We start from the raw sequence: 22,721 nt of genomic DNA on the forward strand, positions 1-22,721 counted from the left end.
GGAAGGCGGAGGAGGAGTGGGGTGGGGTGGGGGAGGAGTGGGGTGGGGTGGGGTGGGGGAGGAGTGGGGGGGAGGATGGGGTGGTAGAGAGGGGGGTATTTCCCAGGGAGCCTTTAGTCAATGCACCAGGAGCCAAAATGAGAACCTACTTAGATATGACTTTGAGTACTACTGACACTTTAACAGGGGGGGCACCACAGAGTCACTCTTTATCGTCCGACTTCTGCAGTCCCCCCTTGTGAGGCCCCAGGCAGGAGGAGCCGGATGTGCCCACACTGACTTCCGTTTCTGGGGTCTGTGGGAGGTGCGCCCCTGTTGTGAGAGGGTCGCGGCGGATCTGTGGAGGGGGGAATTCACGTTCATCTCCGGTAAGATAAGAATATTGAGTAAGGTTTGAGGAACCCCCGCCTCCACTCCGTCCCTATAGACATAAGACTTCGCAGTCCTGCCACTGCAGGTAGCCCTAGATGGTTCCAGGCAGGGATTACCCGATGTACTGCTGGGTGAATTCTCCTTCGGAGAACTCAGATAAATAATAGCACCGAACCAGGGTGTTAGTATCAGAGGAGTAAGTAGAGGACGTAGAGTGAACTCAGTGGAACTTCCCCTCCCCCATAAGAGAGGAGCCCCCTCTGAGCCGTGCCCCTGCTGTCAGCCTTAGGAGACCCCAAGGGGTGAGGATATTTGACTCCAGTGTGTGCCTCAAGCGATCAGAGGACCGAGTCTCAGGCTCTGCCTGGAGTTGATGAATGCCCCTATTTGTGTTCTAGGAGAAACCAGAGCTCTAAAGAGCCCCACCCCTGCTGTGTGCCCTTGGAGGCTCCTAGTGTGGCCGCCATAAGGCTCGGGTGTCCCCTTGCTTCATCTTTTGGTTAGTTTCGGGAAGAGGTGTGCATAAGAGCCTTGGTCTAAGGTTATTGGACTCAGGTTAGCAGATGGAGGCCTAGGGGTGGTTTTTTTTTTTTTTTTTTTAGATTTTTTTTCCAACGTTTATTTATTTTTGGGACAGAGAGAGACAGAGCATGAACGGGGGAGGGGCAGAGAGAGAGAGGGAGACACAGAATCGGAAACAGGCTCCAGGCTCTGAGCCATCAGCCCAGAGCCTGACGCGGGCTCGAACTCACGGACTGCGAGATCGTAACCTGGCTGAAGTCGGACGCTTAACCGACTGCGCCACCCAGGCGCCCCAATAGTTGACTTTTTCTAATGCCTCATAAAGTTTCATGGGTAATCTAAACAAAATTGTTAAGAAAAGTAAATTAATTAGATGGAAATAAGATAAAAAGTTTGGTAAGTAAATTTTTTTTTTAATTTTTTTTTTCAACGTTTATTTATTTTTTGGGACAGAGAGAGACAGAGCATGAACGGGGGAGGGGCAGAGAGAGAGGGAGACACAGAATCGGAAACAGGCTCCAGGCTCCGAGCCATCAGCCCAGAGTCCGACACGGGGCTCGAACTCACGGAGCAGGAGATCTTGACCTGGCTGAAGTCGACGCTTAACCGACTGCGCCACCCAGGCGCCCCCTAGGGGTGGTTTTGAGTGACGTTCATAACCTTGAAAAAGGACTGAGGGGAATTCCTCCCTCAAGACAAAAGGGGTCCCAAAGAATACTTCCCGTCTATAAGCCCTGGTGGATCCTTAGCAGGGCTGTGAGGCTAAGATGCCTCTCACTTTATCCTCAGTGGTCCCAGGGAGACAAGAGCCCTATTATAAGGAGATAACTTGGTTACTTCTAGGTGTCAAAGTGAGAACAGAGGGGGATGCACAGAGTCAGGACCTTCCTCTGTGATCAGCTCTGGAAAACCCTGGGGATATCTATCATTTTGGGTCTCCTCCCACTCCTACCTCCCCCCCCCCCCACTGCATATTCTAGGATATCTGGTGGATAACTGCCTTGGTCTGATTATTATAGCCCTCAAAGTCTGCAGAAGGGAGGGTAACTGGCAGTCAAGGAGAGGAGCCAAAATAAGGAAACTGAGCATTGGGCAGACCACTCATCACAGAACAGAGGCTTTTCACAGAGCCCTCCATGTGATATCATCCCTCGAAGGGGTCCCTGGGGAAGATACGTTAGACTGAGTCCTCCCCAAACTCCTCAAATTTTTCAAAAATGTATAATTCTTGCTCTGAGGGGATAGGTCTAAGGTCAGCCAAGAGACAGTCCTAGGCCCTGCAAGAAGCCAAGTTGTGGACTCTAAATGTGAAGTGAGAACCCTAATTATCCTAGGATGAAGAAGGTCCCACATAGCTTTGCCATTTCTGTCGTCTTAGGGCGACCCTGGGCAGATGTGCTCAGATACAGTGCCCCTTCAGTTCCTCCTCCAGGACGTCAGTTGAGGTGAGGGCTTTGGAATGAAGAGGCAGCATCAAATCGGTTAATCAGAGGACCACAGGTCCTATCAGAAGTCAAGGAAATGGTGCTGAATGTGAATGGAAATGTCCCTTACTCCACAACAAGGGAGGCTCCATAGAGCCTGGACCTGCCAAACCCTGTATCAGCTCCCGTAGACTCAGGTAGGGGTGGAAAGCTTCAGCCCAAGGTGAACTCTGGCTACTTCCAGAGTCCTCAGAGGAAAGGCTAATCCAAAAAGAGGAGTCTTGTGGGATCCTAGAGCAGTACCCTCAAGGAACCTGAAGAAGTGGCTTTTGATAAAGCCCAAGGTGGTATCTCTCTGCCAAAGGATATCACACTATTTCATCCTCTTTTCTCCAGGTCACTGAATCATCTATCCTCTTTTCCACATTCGTGCCTGCTCTCCCTGACCAGAATCATGCCTCGGGGCCAGAAGAGTAAGCTTCGTGCCCGTGAAAAACGCCGCCAGGCTCGAGAAGGGCCAGAGCGTCTGCTGCCTGCTCAGACCACTGCCCCAGAGGAAGAAGAGTCTCCCTCTTCCCCATCTCCTCATTTCAAAGATGCTCCCCAGAGCTCCCCTGCCACGGGAACACCCGAGAATCCTAAAGTTCCTGGAGGAGTCTGCTCCACCAGCACTACTGCTGCAGCTGCTTCAAACACAAAATTTAATGAAGATGCCAGCAATCAAGTGGAGGAAAATCAAAATACCTCAAAGGCCAGGGATACCACTGAGCAATGTCGAAGAGGCCCTATAGAAGAGAAAGTTGCTCTGTTGGTATACTACCTGCTGTACAAGTATCAAGTGAAAGAGCCAATTACTAAAGCAGATATGCTGAGAAATGTAATCCAGATTTATAAGAATCACTTCCATGAGATCCTAAGGAAAGCCTCTGAGCACTTGGAGCTGGTCTTTGGCCTTGATGTAAAGGAAATGGATCCCAACAGGAACACCTACATCCTTATCAACAAACTGGAACGGAGCTGCGATGCAAGAGTGAATGATAATGGAGCTGTGCCCAAGACAGGCCTGTTGATGACTGTCCTGGGTGTGATCTTCACAAAGGGCAACCGTGCCACTGAGGAGGAAGTCTGGGAAGTGCTGAATATGATGGGGTTATATGATGGAATAAAGAATTTCATCTATGGGGATCCCAAGAAGCTCATCACCAAAGATTGGGTGAAAGAAAAGTACCTGGAGTACCGCCAGGTGCCCAACAGCGATCCTCCACACTATGAGTTCCTGTGGGGCCCCAGAGCCTACGCTGAGACCAGCAAGATGAAAGTCCTTGAGTTTGTGGCCAAGAGCCATGATACCGTCCCCACTGCCTTCCCAGGCTGGTATGAAGAGGCTTTGAGAGATGAGGAAGAGCGAGCCCGAGCCAGAGTTCTAGCCAAGGCTGGTACCGCTGCCATGGCCAGTGCACGTGCCAAGGCCATAGCCAGCAGCTTTTCCTGCCCCAAGTGAAGGCTGAGGAAGGTTATTTACTATCTGTTTGAAGAGAACAGTTAATGTTCTCATTAGTGAAAAGTCAGGGTGGGGCTGGAGACCAGAGAATATATAACATGTTTGTGTTCTATGTAGGAACCTGGATATTTGTTTAAATGTTGCTCCTTTTAACAGAAAGTTTAAGTAGCTTCAGAGTATGAGTTTATGAATAAGTAATTCATTTATTGATGTTCATGAGTTTTAAGAGTAAGAGTTTTACAATTTTATAGAAAAAATTGGGAAATTTTCCATTTTATTTAGTTACTTGGAACATAACATCGTAGCATTTCCATGAAAGAACTCAGCAGTAAAATGCTGGGATCAAGAAATAGAGAGTGTAAAAGATGATGAATTTTTTACATTCCTTTATCACCATTTGGTCTGTTCTCTCAAGTTAATATAGACACACACACACATACATATATATATATATATATACACACACACACACACACACATATATATACACACTTAGATGTGCTTAGTTTATTCAATAATGTAGAATTAATTATAGCATAATAAATTAGATGTCTTGCACACTGTCTCGTTTATTTCTCAAACATTCCTTGAGCATCTGCTCTTTGGGAGTCTTCCTGCTAGTACTGGGAGTGTCAGGATAATCAAAACCCACTGTGCCCATAGAATTTGAGAGTGTAGAAGTAGCTGTCAAGTAGGACAGAGGATGGGATACACCCACTGGCCTCAGGGCACTTATCACTTCACTTCTCACATCCTCCCATGGGGAGGATCCAGATGTGAGAAGTCAAGTGTAAGGTGCCCTGAGGCTAGCGGGTCTGGGGCTTTGGGCAACTGCAAGTCCTTTGGTGTGAGTCAGTTTTGCAAGAAGCTGGGTGGTGGGTCAGATGAGGCTTGGGGGGCGGTGGGTAGGGGCCAGACCCGCAGAAGTTGTGTCCAGAGTTAAGAGACGTAAAGCCTGGAATGGAAAACTATTTAGCAGCTACTTGAAAATCATGAATTAACCAGAGAGAAATCTCCTGGGGAATGTAAGGTGTCCTGCATCCTTCCCCACGGTTCTTTTCCCAGTGCGGTTCAACACAGCACACAAACTGTGTTTTAGGCATATCATCCCCAGGGAGTTTCTGAGAAATAGAGGTGATACTCACATGACATGGGTATGCTTAGAAGCCACTGTGCTAGCAATCTTTGCTCTGGCCTCGAGAGACCTCCCACTACATTCAAGTTCATCTTATTAAGCTTTGTGTAATTTGGCAAACTCCAAGTGAGGGATAGATTTTGAATGGAACTGAAATAAATGAAAAGAGAAGTGGTTTGGATGGAAGGACAGTTGGAGGGAGTTGGTTCTTGACCCCAACGACTCTTAACTTCCACCTAACTGGGAAGACTCTCCCCAACATGCCATAAATAACATATCCTGAAAAGCACGCATAGTAAGTAATTTAGCTTTACTTGCTATGCATCATGTTGGCTGATTTGTTGTGCTGTCTCATAGGGTGCTGCATATTCTCTGATACCTCTTGGATTAAAAAAAAATCACAGAGCAGATTTTAGTAAAGTCTGGGTCAAAAAAGTAATAGTCATTACTGCAAATTATTAAAAACAGAATACATGCTAGACATATGACAAGTGCTTTCATACATTATATACATCCCAGGAGTCCTACAGAATAGGACCTCTCTAGCTCATTTCACAGAAAAGTCTTACAGAGCTCTGCAATTTTCCTGACTTCATCTGGCTCATAAATGTCAGAAGTGGGACTAGACATCTGGTCTGACTTCATTTAGGGTCCCTCACTATTCCACTCCTTCTTGAATAAAGCAAATGTTTTGTCACTTAATTCATTTCTACTCTCACTACTCCACAATGTCTCAGGAAATTGAAATGAAGGACCCTGTGGCCAATGTATTAAGCCCAGCTGAAATAAATAAAGAAGAAAATGAGAATTAAAAACAATTTCAGGAGAGTTGGTGGGCTTAATCTACCTAGGCTCCTCCTGCTTCTACCCGCAGGGTTCCTTGAGAGCTGACTCCACCCAGGTCCCAGAATTTGGGACCAGTTCCAGCGATTCCTGAATTACATCACTCTTTCCCTGGGTCTTCCCAGTATGCCCTCATGTCAAAATCTCTATCCTGACCAGCTGTCCAACTTCCTTTCATAAGGCTGCACTCTGTTCACAGTGAAACAGAAGCCCCAAAATCACGTGCCTTTCCCCTAACTTAGTGCATTCCAAACTCCTGAAGGTGTCCCCTGTCTGTCCCATACCTGACCACGGAATCCCTCTGTGATAACAGTAATCCCATTCATGTGGTTGTTTACTTTGGCAGTGAAGTTTAGACTGCTCATCTGCTCTTGGTGCTTCTCTCTCACTCAAAGTTTTTTTTTCCAAATTAGCTTGTGAGCAGTCTGATTTGGCATAGGATCTACTGATTCTTGAAAGATAACCCTGAAGTTAGGGAATATTTTTTTTTATTTATTTTTTTAAGTTTATTTATTTATTTTTATTTTTGAGAGAGGCAGGGACAGCATGACCAAGGGAGGGTCAGAGAGAATCTTAAGCAAGCTCCAGGTGTCAGCACAGAACCCAATGCTGGGCTTGCAAGACCGTGACCTGAGCCAAAACCAATAGTCAGATGCTTGATCGACAGAACCACCCAGGTGCCCCTAAAGAGTTTTTAGAAAGCAAATGGGATTAGTAAGACAAAAGAACTTAATCTGATAAAATATTTGAGACTGGCCACTGAATCCATAAATTGATGAGCGAGCTTAACTAAGTGGTCAGGAACCAAAGCCTCCCTCCTAAGTGGTAGATGATGAAGGTGTGAAGAAATCACTATATAGCAACAATCAGCAGAAGCTGGATTCCTAAAAACTCAGGTGTCCTTCCAGGAGAATGTAGTAACTTTCTATTGCTGACAAATTGTCATAAATCAAGGCACTTAAAACAACACACATTTATTATCTCACCTTTCTGTAGGTAATACATATGAGTTGGCTGTGCTGTTTTCTTTGTTCAGGGTTACACAAAGCCCAAATCAAGCTGTCAGTCTGGGTTCTTATGGGGAGATACTGAGAAGAATCTCATTCCACACTTGCACAGGTTGCTTTAGGAATCCAGTTCTATGAAGAATTCAGTTCTCTGTAATGTTAAGACCTAGGCCACGTTTCCTTGCTGACTGTCAGCTGCAGCTGCCACAGCTCCTCAAGGCCTCTCTCCACTCCTTGCAAATGGGCCCCTACTTCAGAAACAGCATGTTGACTCTGTCTCATGTGGAAACTCTCCTACTCCCACTGTGCTGCATCTCTGTTCTGCCTCTGGCCAAACAAAAGTCCTCTGCTTATAAGGGCTCATGTCATTAGATTGAGTCTGCTCAGGTAATACATTATAATCTCCCTCTCTGAAGGTCCATTCCTTAATTTTAATGGCATATGCAAAGTGCCTTTGGCCATGTGACATAACATATTCACAAGTTGCAGGGATAAGGGTATGGGCATCTTTGTGGAACAATCATTCAGTCCACCACCAAGACAGAAAATATCTCCCTGGCAGACACACCAGTTTTCATAAGAAAAGAAAAAACTTCACCAGCATACTCCTGACTCTTGTCTCTATCTGCCTCAGAGGAAAATCCTAATTTTTCAGTGTGCTTAAAGATACCTGAACAAGTGTTCAGCCACATTCTTCAGGTAGTGGATAGCAGAGACTCACAAATTATAGGTTTTCCATGCAGCAAAAGGAATCAGAAAATTCTGAGTGTATTGAGATTATAACATTATTATAATCCGTGGTCAGAGCAGAAACGGGCTATACAGTGAAAAGGGGTGACATCTGCCTGCTGAGATTATTTCCAGTGCCCTTTAGAAAACTGGTGTGATCTTGTATTTGAAAACACTGGTCACACATGGGCACTAGAAAAAGTTGTTGAAAGGCAGCTACATTTGATCTTCTCAGAAAATCCTCCAGGAATAAAGAGGGCTAATGTCATAGCAAATTGTAATAGTTGCTGTTTTCTCAGTGCCTATTATGTAACAGTTAATGGGAAGGTCTGCAGATGCTCAGTTACTTCATGTCTTGTTCTCTATTCTTGGAGGCTACTTGACACTCTACTAGTAGTTAGGAAGGGTCAAGTGACTATCCTTGGCACTGAAATATGAGCAGAAGCATGCCTCTCACCTCCAGACAAAGGTATCTGAGAACTAGTATGCCACTTGCACGCTTTTTGTTTTATCGAGCAGCACACATACAGAGCCTGTGTTGGGCTGGGGAAGTTCATGACGGAAGCACCCTGGATCCTGGGATCACCTGACAATTGAAACACCTTGCCAATGCTCATCAAATGTTATGTACCTAAGAAATAAAACGTTGTCATGTGAAGCAATTCTAAACCACGTTTTCCCATTATATCTCATAAATACTTTATCTGAATAATACGTAGATACTATTTCTGTTCTCTTATGTATTTTAATTACAAAGAAAATAGGGCATATATTCATGTTGCCAAAAAATTCTAATAATAGGGATAGATTATAATTCTGCTTCCTTACTATGTTCCTCTAAATTTTATCCCATCCTGGAGGTAACTGCATTAAAAAATCTTGTGTTGTAGTATTTTAAGATTTTTTTCCAGGACTATTCTTACATACATGTATTGGAAAAGTATACCGTGGATTTTAAAAAATACATGTAGAACAGTGTACATATCATTTTGCTTCTTGCCCTTATCACTGGATAAAATAAATGCAGGATCTTTCTGAGAGAGCACAAACAGATCCACCTCACCCTGTTAACCACTTTCTAGAATTCTAAAGTGTGTATGTACCATAATTAATTTAACCATTCGCCTCTTGAAGGATACACAAGTTGCTTCTCATGTGTCGCTATGATTAAGAGAACTGACATCAAAATCATTGAACATCAATTCTTGGGAAAATGTGGATGTTTTGTTATGGAGAGATGTAGAACAGTGCAATTAAAGTGGAAAGAATCTGACGACAGTAAATTTTTACAAATCTTGATATTCTGTTTTTTTAATTTTTTTTTAACGTTTATTCATTTCTGAGAGACAGAGAGAGATAGAGCATGAGCGGGGAAGGTGCAGAGAGAGAGGGAGACACAGAATCTGAAACAGGCTCCAGGCTCTGAGAGGTCAGCACAGAGCCGGATGCGGGGCTCGAACTCACAAACCACGAGATCCTGACCTGAGCTGAAGTGGGACGCTTAACCGACTGAGCCACCCAGGAGCCCCAATTGATATTCTGTTCTAATAATGCTATATCAAATTATTTTTCATATATTTATGTATGTGAATAAATTAGGCTCTCATTGGCATTTTACTTTATCAACTTTTTAAATTTTGGTCAACTTTTGATCAAAAGTATATTATCTCACTGCTAGTTTAATTTGTATTTCCCTATTTCCTAAACAGATTAAACAGAAAATTAATTTAATCACTCACCCATATAAAGCAGGATTTCTGCAGTGTAGATTAAGTACTAGGATTCTTCTGGGTGCATAGTTTAAAATTCTATGTCCAAAAGATTTTCCCCTTTCCTTTGAGAACATAGGATTTGTCAGAATGACCAGGTACCAGGAAATGGGCCTGGACAGGAAAACATCAATAAGTGAGGAATATCAAGAGGACCAGGGGTGAAGGAAGTAGAGCAACTTCCAGAATCCATGAGACAGCCCAGGGCAGCTGGTAGTCAGGGACCTGAACGTAGGCTTCAGCAAAAATAGACAAGGTGCCAGAAGGAGAGAACGTGGGGGAATCTGGTAGAGGGTACCAGATAGCTGGATAGGCTAGGGAATCTGTATCTTCACTGCCAGCCCAACGTTTTAGAGTGATGTGAGTGAGTAGATCTGCTGGATGAAAGGACCCTAGAGGCATGCCCGATAGCCCCCTCACCCCAGAGTGCCCCCTGCCCACCTTCGGGCAGCATATAGCTGGCTCCCCCTGTGTCACCCACCAAGTAATGTTACTGATGGAATCTGGAAGAGCTACATCTCTTCACTACTCTAATCATTCTATGCATCCTAGCCAGTGTACCGGAGCCGTGAGTGGTCTTGATGGACCACTAGCCTGATGGACAAGGCTAATTCTTCCCCTAAGCTGTGGCCCTCCTGACACTGAGATTGAGGCTCTGCAAGTGGCTGGGCTTGGTTGGTGATTCAGAATGTTTCAAAAAGGGCAAGTATTACCAGTGAGTGCTGGAAGGAGGTGTGTAGCTGCAAGGAGGGTAACTGGAGGGGGAGTTCGCTGAGGCTCATTACCCCAGTGACTCTGGGAAGAAAGGGCTGTGTATAGACCTGTCTTGATAAATAACCCAGGTGTTATCCTCAGCTTAGATTACCTCCGTGCTTCCTGACTTCTTTGCACACCAGAGGGCAGATGTACTCTGGCTGTGTCTTGTGGTCTTTGTTGCTACCAGATGCTGACTGGAGTGGGGGGTGGGGGTGGGCCCACAATGGAAATACCTACAGGTAGATGGAGAATGACTGTAGTTGGTGTAGTTCCTTATTAAATTGACTGGTAGTGACAGATATATTGTGGAGTCCAAAGCTATATTTTTTGTGTAATAACTCCAATTTGATTGAATTTTTTTAAAAAAGTCTCTGCTAGCCACTCTCAAAATCATCACATGATCTATAGTAAATATAGAAAATCTAAAATTTTGAAGTGAGGACAGTCGATCGGCCTGTCAACCTCAGGCCAGCAGACAGAGGAATCCCAGACCCTAACAGCAGGAAAGGTGAGGACTCTGAATGAGATCAGAGGGAGCAACCCATACCAGAATGGAAGATGCCACCACACAGCCCCATCCCTGTTGTCAGCCTTGGGAAATTCCAGAAAGGGGTGGATGGAAATGGTTTCCCCTGAATTCTGTCTCTGGTGTCTCAAGGAAATGAACACCTTGATCTGTGGTGGGCAGTGTCAGGTTAGCAAAAGGAAGAGTCCAGTCTCTGCCTGGAGTTGAGACAAGGTCCTGGATTGAGTTTAACAGAATCCTCACTCCAGGAGAGTGTCGACCCCACAGAGACTCACCCCTGCTTACAGTCCTAGCAAGCTCTGTGCAGGGATTGCCTAAGGAGTGACCTCCAAATTTCCCCACTGGGGAGTCAGGGACTTGAGGGCATTTGGAGGTGGGTGTGGCCTCAAGGCTACAGAGAGGGAGGTCCCAGGTAGTAACAGAAGTAAAGGTGAGGACTCAGTCTGATTTCTGTGAGAATTGCCCACCCCAACAGATGGGCAGCACAGTGGCCAGCTTCTGCTGTCAGCTCTGGGAGGCCCTGATATGCTTGTGATGAAGGTCGGAAGCCCTTTCACTTTATCCTCTAGAAACTGGAGAGTGACGTGGGAGGGCCTCGGTTTAGGGCTAACATGGAGGGGAGGATACCTAGGATCAGTCAGAAGTAAAACTAATTAAAAATTTCTTGAAAACCTATGTGACAGAGAACACCACCACTGCGACACCCCAGGCAAAGCTGGCCAGAAATGGTATACTCTGATAGCCGCCTTGGGGTCTCAGGGAAGTGAAGGCATTGGTCTGAGGGCAGTGGTGTGACATGTCCACTGAGGGAGGACCTGTGGGCTCTGCCTGGAATTAAGTAAGGTAAAGATCCTGAGTTAAGTGTGATGGTACTGCCCATCCCAGACTGGGGAAGCTCCTCCCAGAGAGTCCCGACCCTACTATCAGCCCTGACAGAACCCAAGCAAGAATCAATGGTCTGATGTAGCAAACTCTGAGAACCTTCTAAATTTCCCAAGGGGACTGATGGGGGTGAGGGTGTCAGCTTCAGAGCAGCAGAAGAATGGTCCCAGGCCCTAACAGGAGTAAAGGTAAGGATTCGGACATCTGAGGGAGCCACTCCCCTCAACAGAACAAAGGAGGCCTCACAGAGCACCACCTCTCCTATCCAACCTGGGAGGTCCCACGGGGATTTAAGAATGTGATGCACCCTGACTTCTGCCTCTGGTATCTGAGGGCAGCACTAGCTTTGGTGTTATTGGGCAGCATCAGAACAGACAAGGGAGGAGATCCAGGCCCTGCCTGGAATTAAGGGAAAACCGTGAGTTAGGGGTGAGGGGATCAGCCACTCTAGATTAGAGGGGTTCCCAGTCAGTTCTGTCCCTGCTATTTGCCTTGATAGAACTTAGCCAGGAAGCATTTGACATATGGACATCCGACTACCTTCTAAAGTTCCCCGGAGGGGAATGAGGTAGGTGAGGTAATCAGAAAAGTCTGTCAACTTCAAATCAGCAGAGGGAACAGTCTGAGGCTCTAGAGGGAGTAAAGGCAAGAACTCTGAGTGACATCTGAGGGAACCACCCACTCCAGAACACAGGGGCTTTGTGGAGTCTTGCCCATACTTTCTATTCCAGAGGCTGCAGGCTAGGTTGGATTAATGTAAGGTATCCTGACATCTGTATTTGGTGTTTCAGCGTCAGTGAATACTTTAGACTAGGAGGAGGTAGGTGTTAGGTTAGGGGAGGGAGGAGCCCCCAGGCCCTGCCACAGTGTAGTGAAGACACTGAATGAGGTATAAAGGATAAACCCACTGTCAACAAAGGGTACCTCACAAAGCCCCACCAATGAGGTCAGCCCTGGGAGGCCTTGGTAACGATGTGAGGCTGAGGCACCCCCTCACACCCTTGGGCAGTCAGGAAGATGAAATCTGGTTGAGCGGGCAGCATCAGTGTCATTACTGGAAGGATCAACGCTTTTCCAGCTTGAGTGAGGAGAACCCTAATTACTCTAGAATGGAAAGGATTCCTCAGAGCTCTGCCTGTGCTTTCTTCCCTGTGCATTCCCAGGCAGACATAGTAAGATGAAGTTCCCCTCAGTTCCTCCTCTGAGGTCTCAGAGTGATTGAGGGCTTTGAGACCAGGGGTAAGCCTCTGAAAAGCAGAGCATGGGGACCCCAGGTCCTGCCCAAAGTGAAGTGATGACCCTTAATGTGAACTGAAATGCTCCCTAACTCAGAGCAACTGCTCTAAGCCCCAGTGAGCTCCAGATAGATCTGTAGGTAGGAGCTAAGGTCCACAGGGTCCTCAGGGCAGAGGCAATCAAAGAATAGGAGCCTTGTGGGTTCCTTGAGCAGCGCCCTCAAGGAAACCTGCAGAGTTAGCCTTCAATAAAGCCAAGGCTGTATTTCTTTGTTGAAGTGGCCCTACAATGTCATTCTTTCCCTTTCAGATCACTGAGTCATCTGCCCATTTGTCTCCTGCTCTTATCAAAAATCATCATGCCCCGGGGTCAGAAGAGTAAGCTCCGTGCTCGTGAGAAACGCCGCCGCCAGGCTCCAGAAAAGCCCCAGGATCTGGTGAGTGCTCAGGCTACTACAGCAGTGGGAGAAGTTTTCCCCTCCCTTTGCTGTCCTCATTTCAACAGCTCACCTACTGCTGGGTCATATCGTGCTCCCCAGGAGCGTCAGAGAGCCACAGCCACCACCACTACTCCTGTGGCTCTTTCATACACAAAATCGAATGAAGCTGCCAACAACCGAGGGGAGGAAAGGCCAAGATCCTCTCAGGTCCAGCCCACCGCTCTGCCCTTTCAGAGAGACCTGCTAGATGAGAAGGTGGTTTTGCTAGTGCACTATCTGCTGCGCAAATATCAAAAGAAAGAGCTCATTACCAAGGCGGGAATGTTGAGAAATGTAATCCAAATGTATAGGAACCAGTTCCATGAGACCCTCAAGAGAGCCTCTGACCACTTGGAGCTGGTTTTTGGTCTTGACTTGAAGGAAGCGGATCCCAACCGGCACATCTATGTCCTTGTGAACAAACTGGAACCAAGTTACGATGCAGTACTGAGTGATCACGGTGGTGTGCCCAAGACAGGCTTGCTGATGACTATTCTGGGTGTGATCTTCACAAATCGCAACCGTGCCATGGAGGAACAAGTCTGGCAAACATTGAATGTGATGGGGTTATACGAGGGGAGGCAGCACTTCATCTTTGGGGAGCCCAGGAAGCTCATCACCAAGGATTTTGTGAAAGATAAGTACCTGGAGTACCGGCAGGTGTCCAACAGCGACCCTCCGCGCTATGAGTTCCTGTGGGGCCCCAGAGCCCACGCCGAGACCAGCAAGATGAGAGTCCTGGAGTTTCTAGCCAAAGTTCACGATACCGTCCCCAGTGCTTTCCCAGCCTGGTATGAAGAGGCTTTGAGAGATGAAGAAGAGCGAGCCCGAGCCCGAGCCGCAGCCAGGGCTCATACTGCTGCCATGGCCAGTGCACGTGCCAGGGCCTTGACCAGTGCACATTCCAAGGCCACGACCAGTGCCCGCTCCAGGGCCAAAACCAGTGTGTGCACCAAGGCCATGCCAGCAGCTCCTCCCACCCCTAATAAAGTCTGAGGCAGATTCTTTACTTTGTTGTTAAAAAGAGAAGTCTATATTTTAAGGAGTAGAGGATCAGGGTGGGGCTGGAGAAAACACAGTGTACAATGTATTTGTTGTTTCTGTTCTATGTGGTAACCTGGATAATTTTGTAAAATATTGTTCCTTTTAATAGAAGGCTTAAATAGCTTCATAATCCAAATTTATGAATGATACTGCTCAAATATTTATTGGTGTGGATGAGACTCAAGAGTAAGAGTTTTATTATTTTGTAAAATTGGAAAACTTCCATCTTATTTAGTAATCTGGAACAAGATAACGTGGCAGTAGATGAGGCATTTCCTTGGAAGTGTGAAAAACTCAGTAGTGTAATACTTGGGGTCCAGAAATGGAGAGATAGATAAAAAATGATAAATCCTTAGTTTCATTTATCACTTTTAGTCTTGTTTTGTAACTATATACATACATATACATATACTGTATACTATATACATATATATACATATATATATGTATATATATATATACATATACATATACATATATATACTATATACATATATATATATATACACACACACACACATATACACACAACTGGATATATTTAGTTTATTCAAGAATGAAGGATAAATAATTATATTGCAATAAATTCTTTAAATTTTTTAAATATGTATTTACTTTTGAGAGAGAGAGAGAGAGAGACAGAATGTGAGGGGGGAGGGGCAGAGAGAGGGAGACGGAATCCAAAGCAGGCTCCAGGCCCTGAGCTGTCAGCATAGAGCCTGACGTGGGGCTCAAATCCATGAACTGCAAGATCATGACCTGAGTCAAAGTCAGACACTTAACCTACTGAGCCATCTAGATGCCCTATGTTGTAATAAATGGTACCTGTTTCTCAGTGGCCCATTTTCTTTTCTCCAACAATAATTGAGCATCTACTCTTTGCAAAGCTCCATGTTAGTACTGGAAATGCTAACATGAACAAGAACTATCCCTGCCCACAGAATTCTGAAGTCTCAGAGCAGCTATGATACAAGGAATATTGTAAGATACTCCCTATGACAAAAAACACAAATCAAAAGATGGTGTGAGGACACGGAGGTTTTAGGTGTGAGCAGTCAGGTGTAAAAGCCCTGTGGCAAGGGGGTTTGAGACCTTGGGAAACTGAAAGTCCTTCAGGGTGAGGTACTTTGAACTAAGCTGCATGGTGGGTCAGATGAGTTTGTCTGAGTGCTGAGCAGGGTCCAAAACCTCAAATGATGTGTCTCACAATGAGACCGAAGCCTGGAATAGAAAAGCGTTTTTAATACTTAAAGATCATAGATAAAGCAGAGAGAAATCTTCACCTGGGCCAGGAACAGAAGAGGTGCTATGGTCTTGTCCCTGTGCAGAACACAGTGCACAGAATAGGCAATTTGTGCATGTCATATTAAAAGAGTGGCTGTGATACTCACAGGAGGTAGAATGCTCAGAAGTTGCTGTGCTGGCGATCTTTGCCCTGGGATGGAAGAGGCAAAGCCCATCTACTACATGAGCATTTTTTTTTTGAGAGAAAGAGAGAGAGAGGACACAAGTGAGCAAGGGGCAGAGAGAGAGGGAGGGAGGGAGAGAGAGAGAGAGAGAGACAGACAGACAGACAGAGACAGACAGAGACAGACAGAGAGAGAGAGAGAGAGAGAGAGCAGCAGGGCTCAAGCTCACCAGATTTGGGGCTCGTGCTCACCTGAAGCGGGGTTTGTGCTCACAAAGCAGGGCACGAGCTCACCCTATGAGGGACTCAAACTCATGAACTGTGAGATCATGACCTGAGCCGAAGTCAGATGCTTAACTACTGATCCACCCAGGTGCCCTAAATGGGCATTTTAATTAAGTTATCTGAAATGTAATTTGGTAAACTCTAAGCTAGAATTATATTTGTGATCGGGGTGAAATAATTGCAAATAAAAGTGTTTCAGATGGAAGTCCAGAGGGAAGGAAGAGATGGGAACAGACTTTAATACAAATTCCAGGAGGTTTGATATGCATAAAACTGAGCAAGATTTTCCCACAACAATAAATAACATAGCCTCAAAAAAGTTATACAGCAAGCAACTTAGTTTAACTTGCTTAGCATCATATTGGCTGTTTTCTTGTGCCATGTCCTAGAGGGGTATGAATTCACTGAAATTTCCTGGACTAAAAAAAAATCTCAGAAGGGAGGGTGGTAGGTTTTAGGGTAAAAATGATAGCAGCAGTAATAACTAAAATTTATCAAAGTATAATACATGCCAGACACTGTGCCCGAGTCTTCCTTAAGTTAGATATATCCTACCATTCCTACTTACAAGATATATGTAAGCCAAAAACAAGAGGACTGCTTATAAAACTCAGTTCACAGATGAAAGCTTACGTAACTGAAATTTTCCTGAGTTCACCTGGCTTGTAAGTGACAAGGCTGGGACTTAGGGCCCTGATCTGATTTCTTCTAGAACACACACTGTTTGGCTTCTCCCTGCCTGAGGTTGACCTGTGTCTCTTACTTCATTTCTCTGCTCCCTACTCTTCAGTGTGTCCCAGAGAGTAAAAGGAAGCAAGATGCAGCCAATGTATTAAATTCAGATGGATTAATAAGGTGAAATGAGAATTAAACATTACGCGGGGAGTATCTCTGGGCTGCATTTGCATAAGGTGCACCTGCCCCTAGCCCCAGGGTTCTTTTAAAGCTGACTCTGCCCAGTGCTAGTACACAGGATGAGAACCAGCGCGCTCCCAGTTATGACTCTTGCCCTGGGTTTTCCCCAATGTGTCCTGGTGTCCAAATCTGGATCCTGACCTGCTGTCCAGTTCTCCCCTGAATCCTTTCATAAGACTGCACTCTGCTCTGGAGGGGGGGGGGCGGAGAGGGTACAACAACCCAGAATCACCTTTCTTTTCCCTGCCTTAGAGCATTCCGATTCACTGCAGACAATTCCTGTCTGTGTCATCCCTGACCATGGAACCCCTCTGCTAACAACAGCCCAGTATATGTGGTCGTTTACTTTGGCAGTGATGTTTGATGTTTGCTCATCTGATCTGGGAGCTGCCAGCACACTCTTAAAAGTATTTTCCAAATCAGCTCCTGAGGTAGAATCTGATTTGGCACAGAATCTACAGATTCTTGAAAGATAGCCCTGAAATAAGAGAGGAGATTTTATAAAGCAGATGAGAAATCTGGTGACTTATCGGAGACTGGCCACTGAATCCATACACTGATGAGTGAGCTTAACTAAGTCATGAGAACCAAAGCCTCCATCCCTAAGCAGTAGATGAGGAAGGATGGGGGAAGTCACTGTGCAGCAACCATCAGCAAAGGCTGAATTCTAACAGACCCTGTACTCCTTCCAAGAGGCTGGACTAGTATTCCACAACTGCCATAACAAATTACCACAAATTTAGCAGATTACAACAGCACACGGTTATTATCTCACATGTCTGTGGGTGAGAAATCCAAGTTGCTTCTGTTGAATTCTCTCTTCCGGGTTTCACAAGGCCCAAGTCAAACTTTCAGCTGGCAGGCCTCTCATCATGAGTTCTGGGAAGAGTATCTTTCCAAGATCATTCAGGCAGTTGGCACAATCCAGTTCTTTGTGGTAATAAGACTGAGGCACTGTTTTCCTGCTGACTGTCAGCTGGAGCTGACATAGTTTCTCCAGGCCTTTCTCCAATCCTTGCATCTGAGCCCATATATATTTTTTAAACTTTATTTTTAAAACTTTATTTATTTTTATTTTAGAGAGGAAGAGCATGGGAGCAGGGTAGAGAGGGGAAGAGGAACAGAGAATCTTAAGTAGGCTCAAACTCAGCATGGAGCCTGACATAGGTCTTGATGTTAGGACTCTGGATCATGACCTGAGCTGAAATCAAGAGTCGGATGCTCAACCAACTGAACCACCCAGGTACCCCTGAGCCCATATATTCTGAATCAGCAATAAAACCTTGCATTCTTCTCACGCTTGGAATCTAACTGCCCCTCCCCCAACTGTGCTGTATCTCTTTCGTATCCACCCAGAAACAGTTCTCTGCTAATAAGGCCTCATGTCATTAGATTGGTCCCACTCTGATAATCCAGTGTAACAGCTTTATTTTTAAAGTCATTTTCATAACCTTATTACATCTGCAAAGTGTAACATACCATATTCACAGGTTCCAGGGATAAGATATGGATATCTTAGTGGAACAATTATTCAGTCAACAACTATTCAGTAGGAAAGGTCTTCCCAGAAGATGTGCCAGCTTTGATAAGAAAAGAAAAGCTAACTGACCACCATTTTCCTGACTCTTGTCTGTATCTGCTGCAGGGAAAAATCCTGGTTTTCAGTGTGCCCTAAGGTATGTGTGCAAGTGGTCAGTTGTATTTATCACGTGGTGCATAGCAGAAACTCAAAAGTTGTGATTTTTGATCATGTAGCAAAAGGAAGAAGCAAAGTGTCAGTGTATTGAGATTACAGAGGTTATTGAAAAGGTCAGTACAGGAAGGTCCTTATAGCATGAGGAAAGGTGACACCTCCCTGCTGAGATTTCCAGTGTTCTTTAGAAAACAGGTGTGCTACTATATTTGAACACCTCTCACACAGTAGACTTAGAAAAATTTGGAGTGTTGCAAGGCAATTCTGGCCTTCTCCGAAACTTCTCCAAGAATGAAGAGGGCTTTTGTCATACAAATTCAAAGTGTTGTACATTACTGATAACTTGCTCTGTAACTATTTATAGAGAGACTGTAAGTGCTCTTCTGCAGCTGTCTTGCCCTCTTTCCTGGGCTCATAAGCTATACTATATCATCAAATGCACTTGTATTAGAACAGGTTTTGTGACTATCCTTGCCCCTGAAATATGAACAGAAGCAGTGTTTGTCATCTGCAGACCAACACATTTGAGTCAGTAAGCTACCTCCATGCTTTCTATTCAATGAACAGCAAACATGCAGAGCATCTGCTGAGATGTAGGGACACATGATGGGAGCAGCCTGGATCCTGGGGTCACCGGACAGCAGAAGTATTGCCTACCTTTGTCACATTTTATGTGCATGAGGAAGAAACTTTCACAGTGTTAACTCATACATATTTCAGGCTTCTTCCATTACATCAGATAGCAGTTACTTCATCTGGATAATACACAGCTACTTTTTCTGTTGGGAGCCTTTCTTAAATACACTTATTATAAAAGAAATAGGGCACATATCCTTGATGCTAAAGAAATTCTAAAAACGTGGATAAATCAAAAATCTCATTCCTTACTCCATACCCCAAAATTCAGCCCTCCTCAGAAGTAACCACAATTTTAAAATGTATATATTATATTAAAATATAGTCTGGGCTTTTTCTTACATAGATGTCCTAGAAAAATATAATTTGTTTTTTTTTAATGTACTTGGATAATGATACACATATTGTCTTGCCTCTTGCCCTTATCCCTAACAAAATGAATGCAGGATCTTTCTGTGAGAGCAATATAGGTCCACCTCGCTCTTAACTACTGCCAAGAATTCTAAAAAGTGCAGATGTACCATAAGTAATTTAACCATTCTCATCCTGATGGACACGTGTTTTTTTCCCATTTGTTGCTATAACTAATAGAACTGATACCAACATTATTAAATATAAATTATTAGGTAAACATAGATGTTTTCTTACAGGAAAGACATAGAAGTGAACATTGGGTTAAAGTGGAAGTAGTGTGGTGACTGCAAATTTGTATGAGTATTGCTATATTCTGTTTCAACAATGCTGTACCAATTTATGTTCTCACACAGTAATGTATGTAAATATCCTGAACTCTCATAAGCATTTTAAATTGATCAATTTTAAATGCTGATCAATCTTTTGTGTCAAACTAATTCTCACTGTTATTTTATTTGGTATTTCCATGTTTTCAAATTATGTTGTTCAAAAATGAATTCTTCACTAATTAATTCCTCATCGGTAGCAAGCATGATATTTGCAAGGTATCTTGAGTACCAGGATATCTATGGGGGAGTGTTTTAAAATTCTGTATCAATAAGATTTTTTTCCATTTACTGTAAGAAGCAAGGATTTGATCAGAATGACTGAGTCTCAGGAAATATTCTAGATAGGATGCTGTCAGCTAGTGAGGAGTATCAGGAGGTCTGGAGAGCGAAGAAATTTCTAGAGTCCGTGAGAGAGACCACATACTAAATGAAGCCCAGATAGCCCAGGCCACGCTGGCAGTCTGGGTTGTGAATTTACAGCTCAGCATATAAGGGAAAAGGGACCAGAAGGAGAGAGCATGTGGAATCTTGGAGGGTCCTAGACAACTTCTAGGAAAAGGCTTGGAATATCTATGAATCATTATTATCAGTCTAAAGTTGCACAGCAATCTGAGTGGGCAGATGTATTGGATAAAGGACCAGAGGCATGCCTAATACCCCTCCCTACCTTAGAATCCCCCCCGCCCACCTGTCAGGCAGAATATAGCGAGCTCCCATGCATCATCCAGTGGTAATATTAATGAATTTTGGGAAGCCTATATCTCTTCACTACTTTCATGGTTCTGTGCATCCTTGCCAGTGTACCAGGGCTAAGAGCTGTCTTGATGCCTGTTGGGGAAGGCTATTTCTTCTGTGTATAGTGCCCTTCCAGCACTAAAGTTGGGGCTAGATCATTAAAAAATGATCTAGATGCTAACTCAACTTAGACCGCCTCCTCTGTTTCCTGAGTTCTTCGCAGCCATAGCATAAAGTCCTATGGCTCTATTTGCTGGTGTAGGTTGCCACCATATACCTGCTGGGGTAGAGGGCTGACTCCAGGCGTGTAAACCTTTTACAGAATGGAAGGAGAGAATCATTTTAGATAGTGCAGTTCCTTGTTAAATTGACTGGAGGTGACGATGATGTGGTGTTCAAAGCTCTTTATAATTGTAGTAACTCTGGCTTGATTGAATTAAAAAAAATAAAATTCTATCAGCTATACTCAACATTTTCACATGGTCTGTAGCAAATACTATTACTTTTTGAATGAAAGGTGATGTCATTGGACCAGAGTGTCTATCTCAGGCCAGCAGAAGCGTCTCAGACCTGAATAGAAGTGACGGTGAGAAGCAGGAGGAAAACCTAGAGGAATTGTCTACCAGAGAACAGATTGCCTCACATAGAGCCTTGACTCTGTTGTCTGTCTGCCTTGGGAGCACCGGGTATGATTGTTAAGTGCAGGCACTATCCTCTTGAGATTGGGATTTGGGGTGGAAATATAGGAAGGGGTGGGGATTTGGCTTTGATCTAAGGCCGGCCAACTCAGCAGAAGGGTGAGTCCCCAGTCCATCTACAAGTCAAGTTTAGAAATCTGACTGAGGACTGAGGATATTTCTTCCTGCAAACCAGAGGGACCAGCTTAGAGCCCCAACCCTGCTGTCAGCCCGGCAGGCCCTATGCAGGGATCTCAGTAATTGACTTCCCTGTACCTGTGCCTCTGGTGTCTCAGAGTAGTGAAGATTTTGTTATGAGTGCGGAGGAGTCCAGTCAGCAGATGGAAGAGGAGCCCAGGCCCTGCCAGGAGGTAAGGTAAAGACCCTGAGTGATGCTTGAGGGGACTACCCACCCCAGATTAAAGGGTATCCCACAGAGTACCAAGGGTTTTCAGCCCCAGTAGACCCAGGCAGGGACTATCTGATTTCACCCTGCTAAATTTTCCCTGTGGGTTCTGGCTGCTGAGAGTATCAGACCAGGGTACTGACCTCAGGCCAGCAGAGGGAAGGTGCTCAGGCCCTAAAAAAGTGAAGGCAAGAACTTCAAGTGAAGTCTAAGGGAACCACCCACAGCAGAACAGAGGGATCTCCACAGAGCCCCATCCCTGTGGTCAGTACTGGTAGGCCCCAGACAGGGTGGCTGAATGGGAGAACTGGACACTGATAGACCCTAGGTAAGTACATCACAATTGCAGTGTTCATGTTTATTTAAAATCATTTATTTTAAAATAAGCTTGCAAAAAATAAAATAAAATAAGCTTACAAATTAAAATGGTTCTATATTTACAGAAAAGTTGCAAAGATGGTATAGAGAGTTCCCTTACACCTAGCACTCACTCTCCCCTATTGTTAATATCATATATTAATATGATACATTTGGCACAGATAATGAACCACCATCTACACATTATGATTAATTAAAGTCTATACTTCTTTCAGGTTTCCTTTATTTTTTCCCTAACATCCTTTCTCTGGCCGAAGATCCTATCCATGATATCACATTGCATTTGAACATCATTTCTCCTAGGCCCTTCTAGGTAGTGACAGATTCTCACTTTCCTTATTTTTTATGACCTTGACAGTTTGGGGAAGGTATTTATTTTTTTTTTATTTTTTTTTTTTTTTTTTTTAATATGAAATTTATTGACAAATTAGTTTCCATACAACACCCAGTGCTCATCCCAAAAGGTGCCCTCCTCAATACCCATCACCCACCCTCTCCTCCCTACCACCCCCCATCAACCCTCAGTTTGTTCTCAGTTTTTAAGAGTCTCTTATACTTTGGCTCTCTCCCACTCTAACCTGTTTTTTTTTTTCCTTCCCCTCCCCCATGGGTTCCTGTTAA

The 22,721-nt window shown here is 44.6% G+C and overlaps 2 protein-coding genes across 3 annotated transcripts; both read left to right on the top strand.

Annotated features, from left to right (window-relative positions):
• The first annotated feature begins 279 nt into the window (after positions 1 to 279).
• Positions 280 to 4,377, top strand: LOC101100370 (melanoma-associated antigen B10). Its single transcript, XM_004000376.5, has 2 exons — positions 280 to 368; positions 2,715 to 4,377. The coding sequence occupies exon 2, from the start codon at positions 2,773 to 2,775 to the stop codon at positions 3,817 to 3,819; it is 1,047 nt and encodes a 348-aa protein (XP_004000425.1). The 5' UTR covers positions 280 to 368; positions 2,715 to 2,772; the 3' UTR covers positions 3,820 to 4,377.
• Positions 4,378 to 12,406: 8,029 nt separating this feature from the next.
• Positions 12,407 to 14,176, top strand: LOC101082378 (melanoma-associated antigen B10-like). 2 transcript variants are annotated; one of them, XM_023249039.2, is made up of 2 exons: positions 12,407 to 12,549; positions 13,012 to 14,176. In XM_023249039.2, the coding sequence occupies exon 2, from the start codon at positions 13,061 to 13,063 to the stop codon at positions 14,174 to 14,176; it is 1,116 nt and encodes a 371-aa protein (XP_023104807.1). In that variant the 5' UTR covers positions 12,407 to 12,549; positions 13,012 to 13,060. The 2 variants fall into 2 exon arrangements, with proteins under 2 accessions (XP_023104807.1, XP_044906864.1); XM_045050929.1 differs by having other exon boundaries at positions 12,498 to 12,638.
• Positions 14,177 to 22,721: the final 8,545 nt, after the last annotated feature.

This window comes from Felis catus, chromosome X (genome assembly GCF_018350175.1).
Source record: "Felis catus isolate Fca126 chromosome X, F.catus_Fca126_mat1.0, whole genome shotgun sequence".
In the NCBI taxonomy this organism is placed as follows: Eukaryota; Metazoa; Chordata; class Mammalia; order Carnivora; family Felidae; genus Felis; species Felis catus.

What these genes read in the sequence shown, in the direction of transcription:
- LOC101100370 (XM_004000376.5), top strand. Translation starts at nt 2,773, where the DNA reads ATGCCTCGGGGCCAGAAGAGTAAGCTTCGTGCCCGTGAAAAACGCCGC.
- LOC101082378 (XM_023249039.2), top strand. Translation starts at nt 13,061, where the DNA reads ATGCCCCGGGGTCAGAAGAGTAAGCTCCGTGCTCGTGAGAAACGCCGC.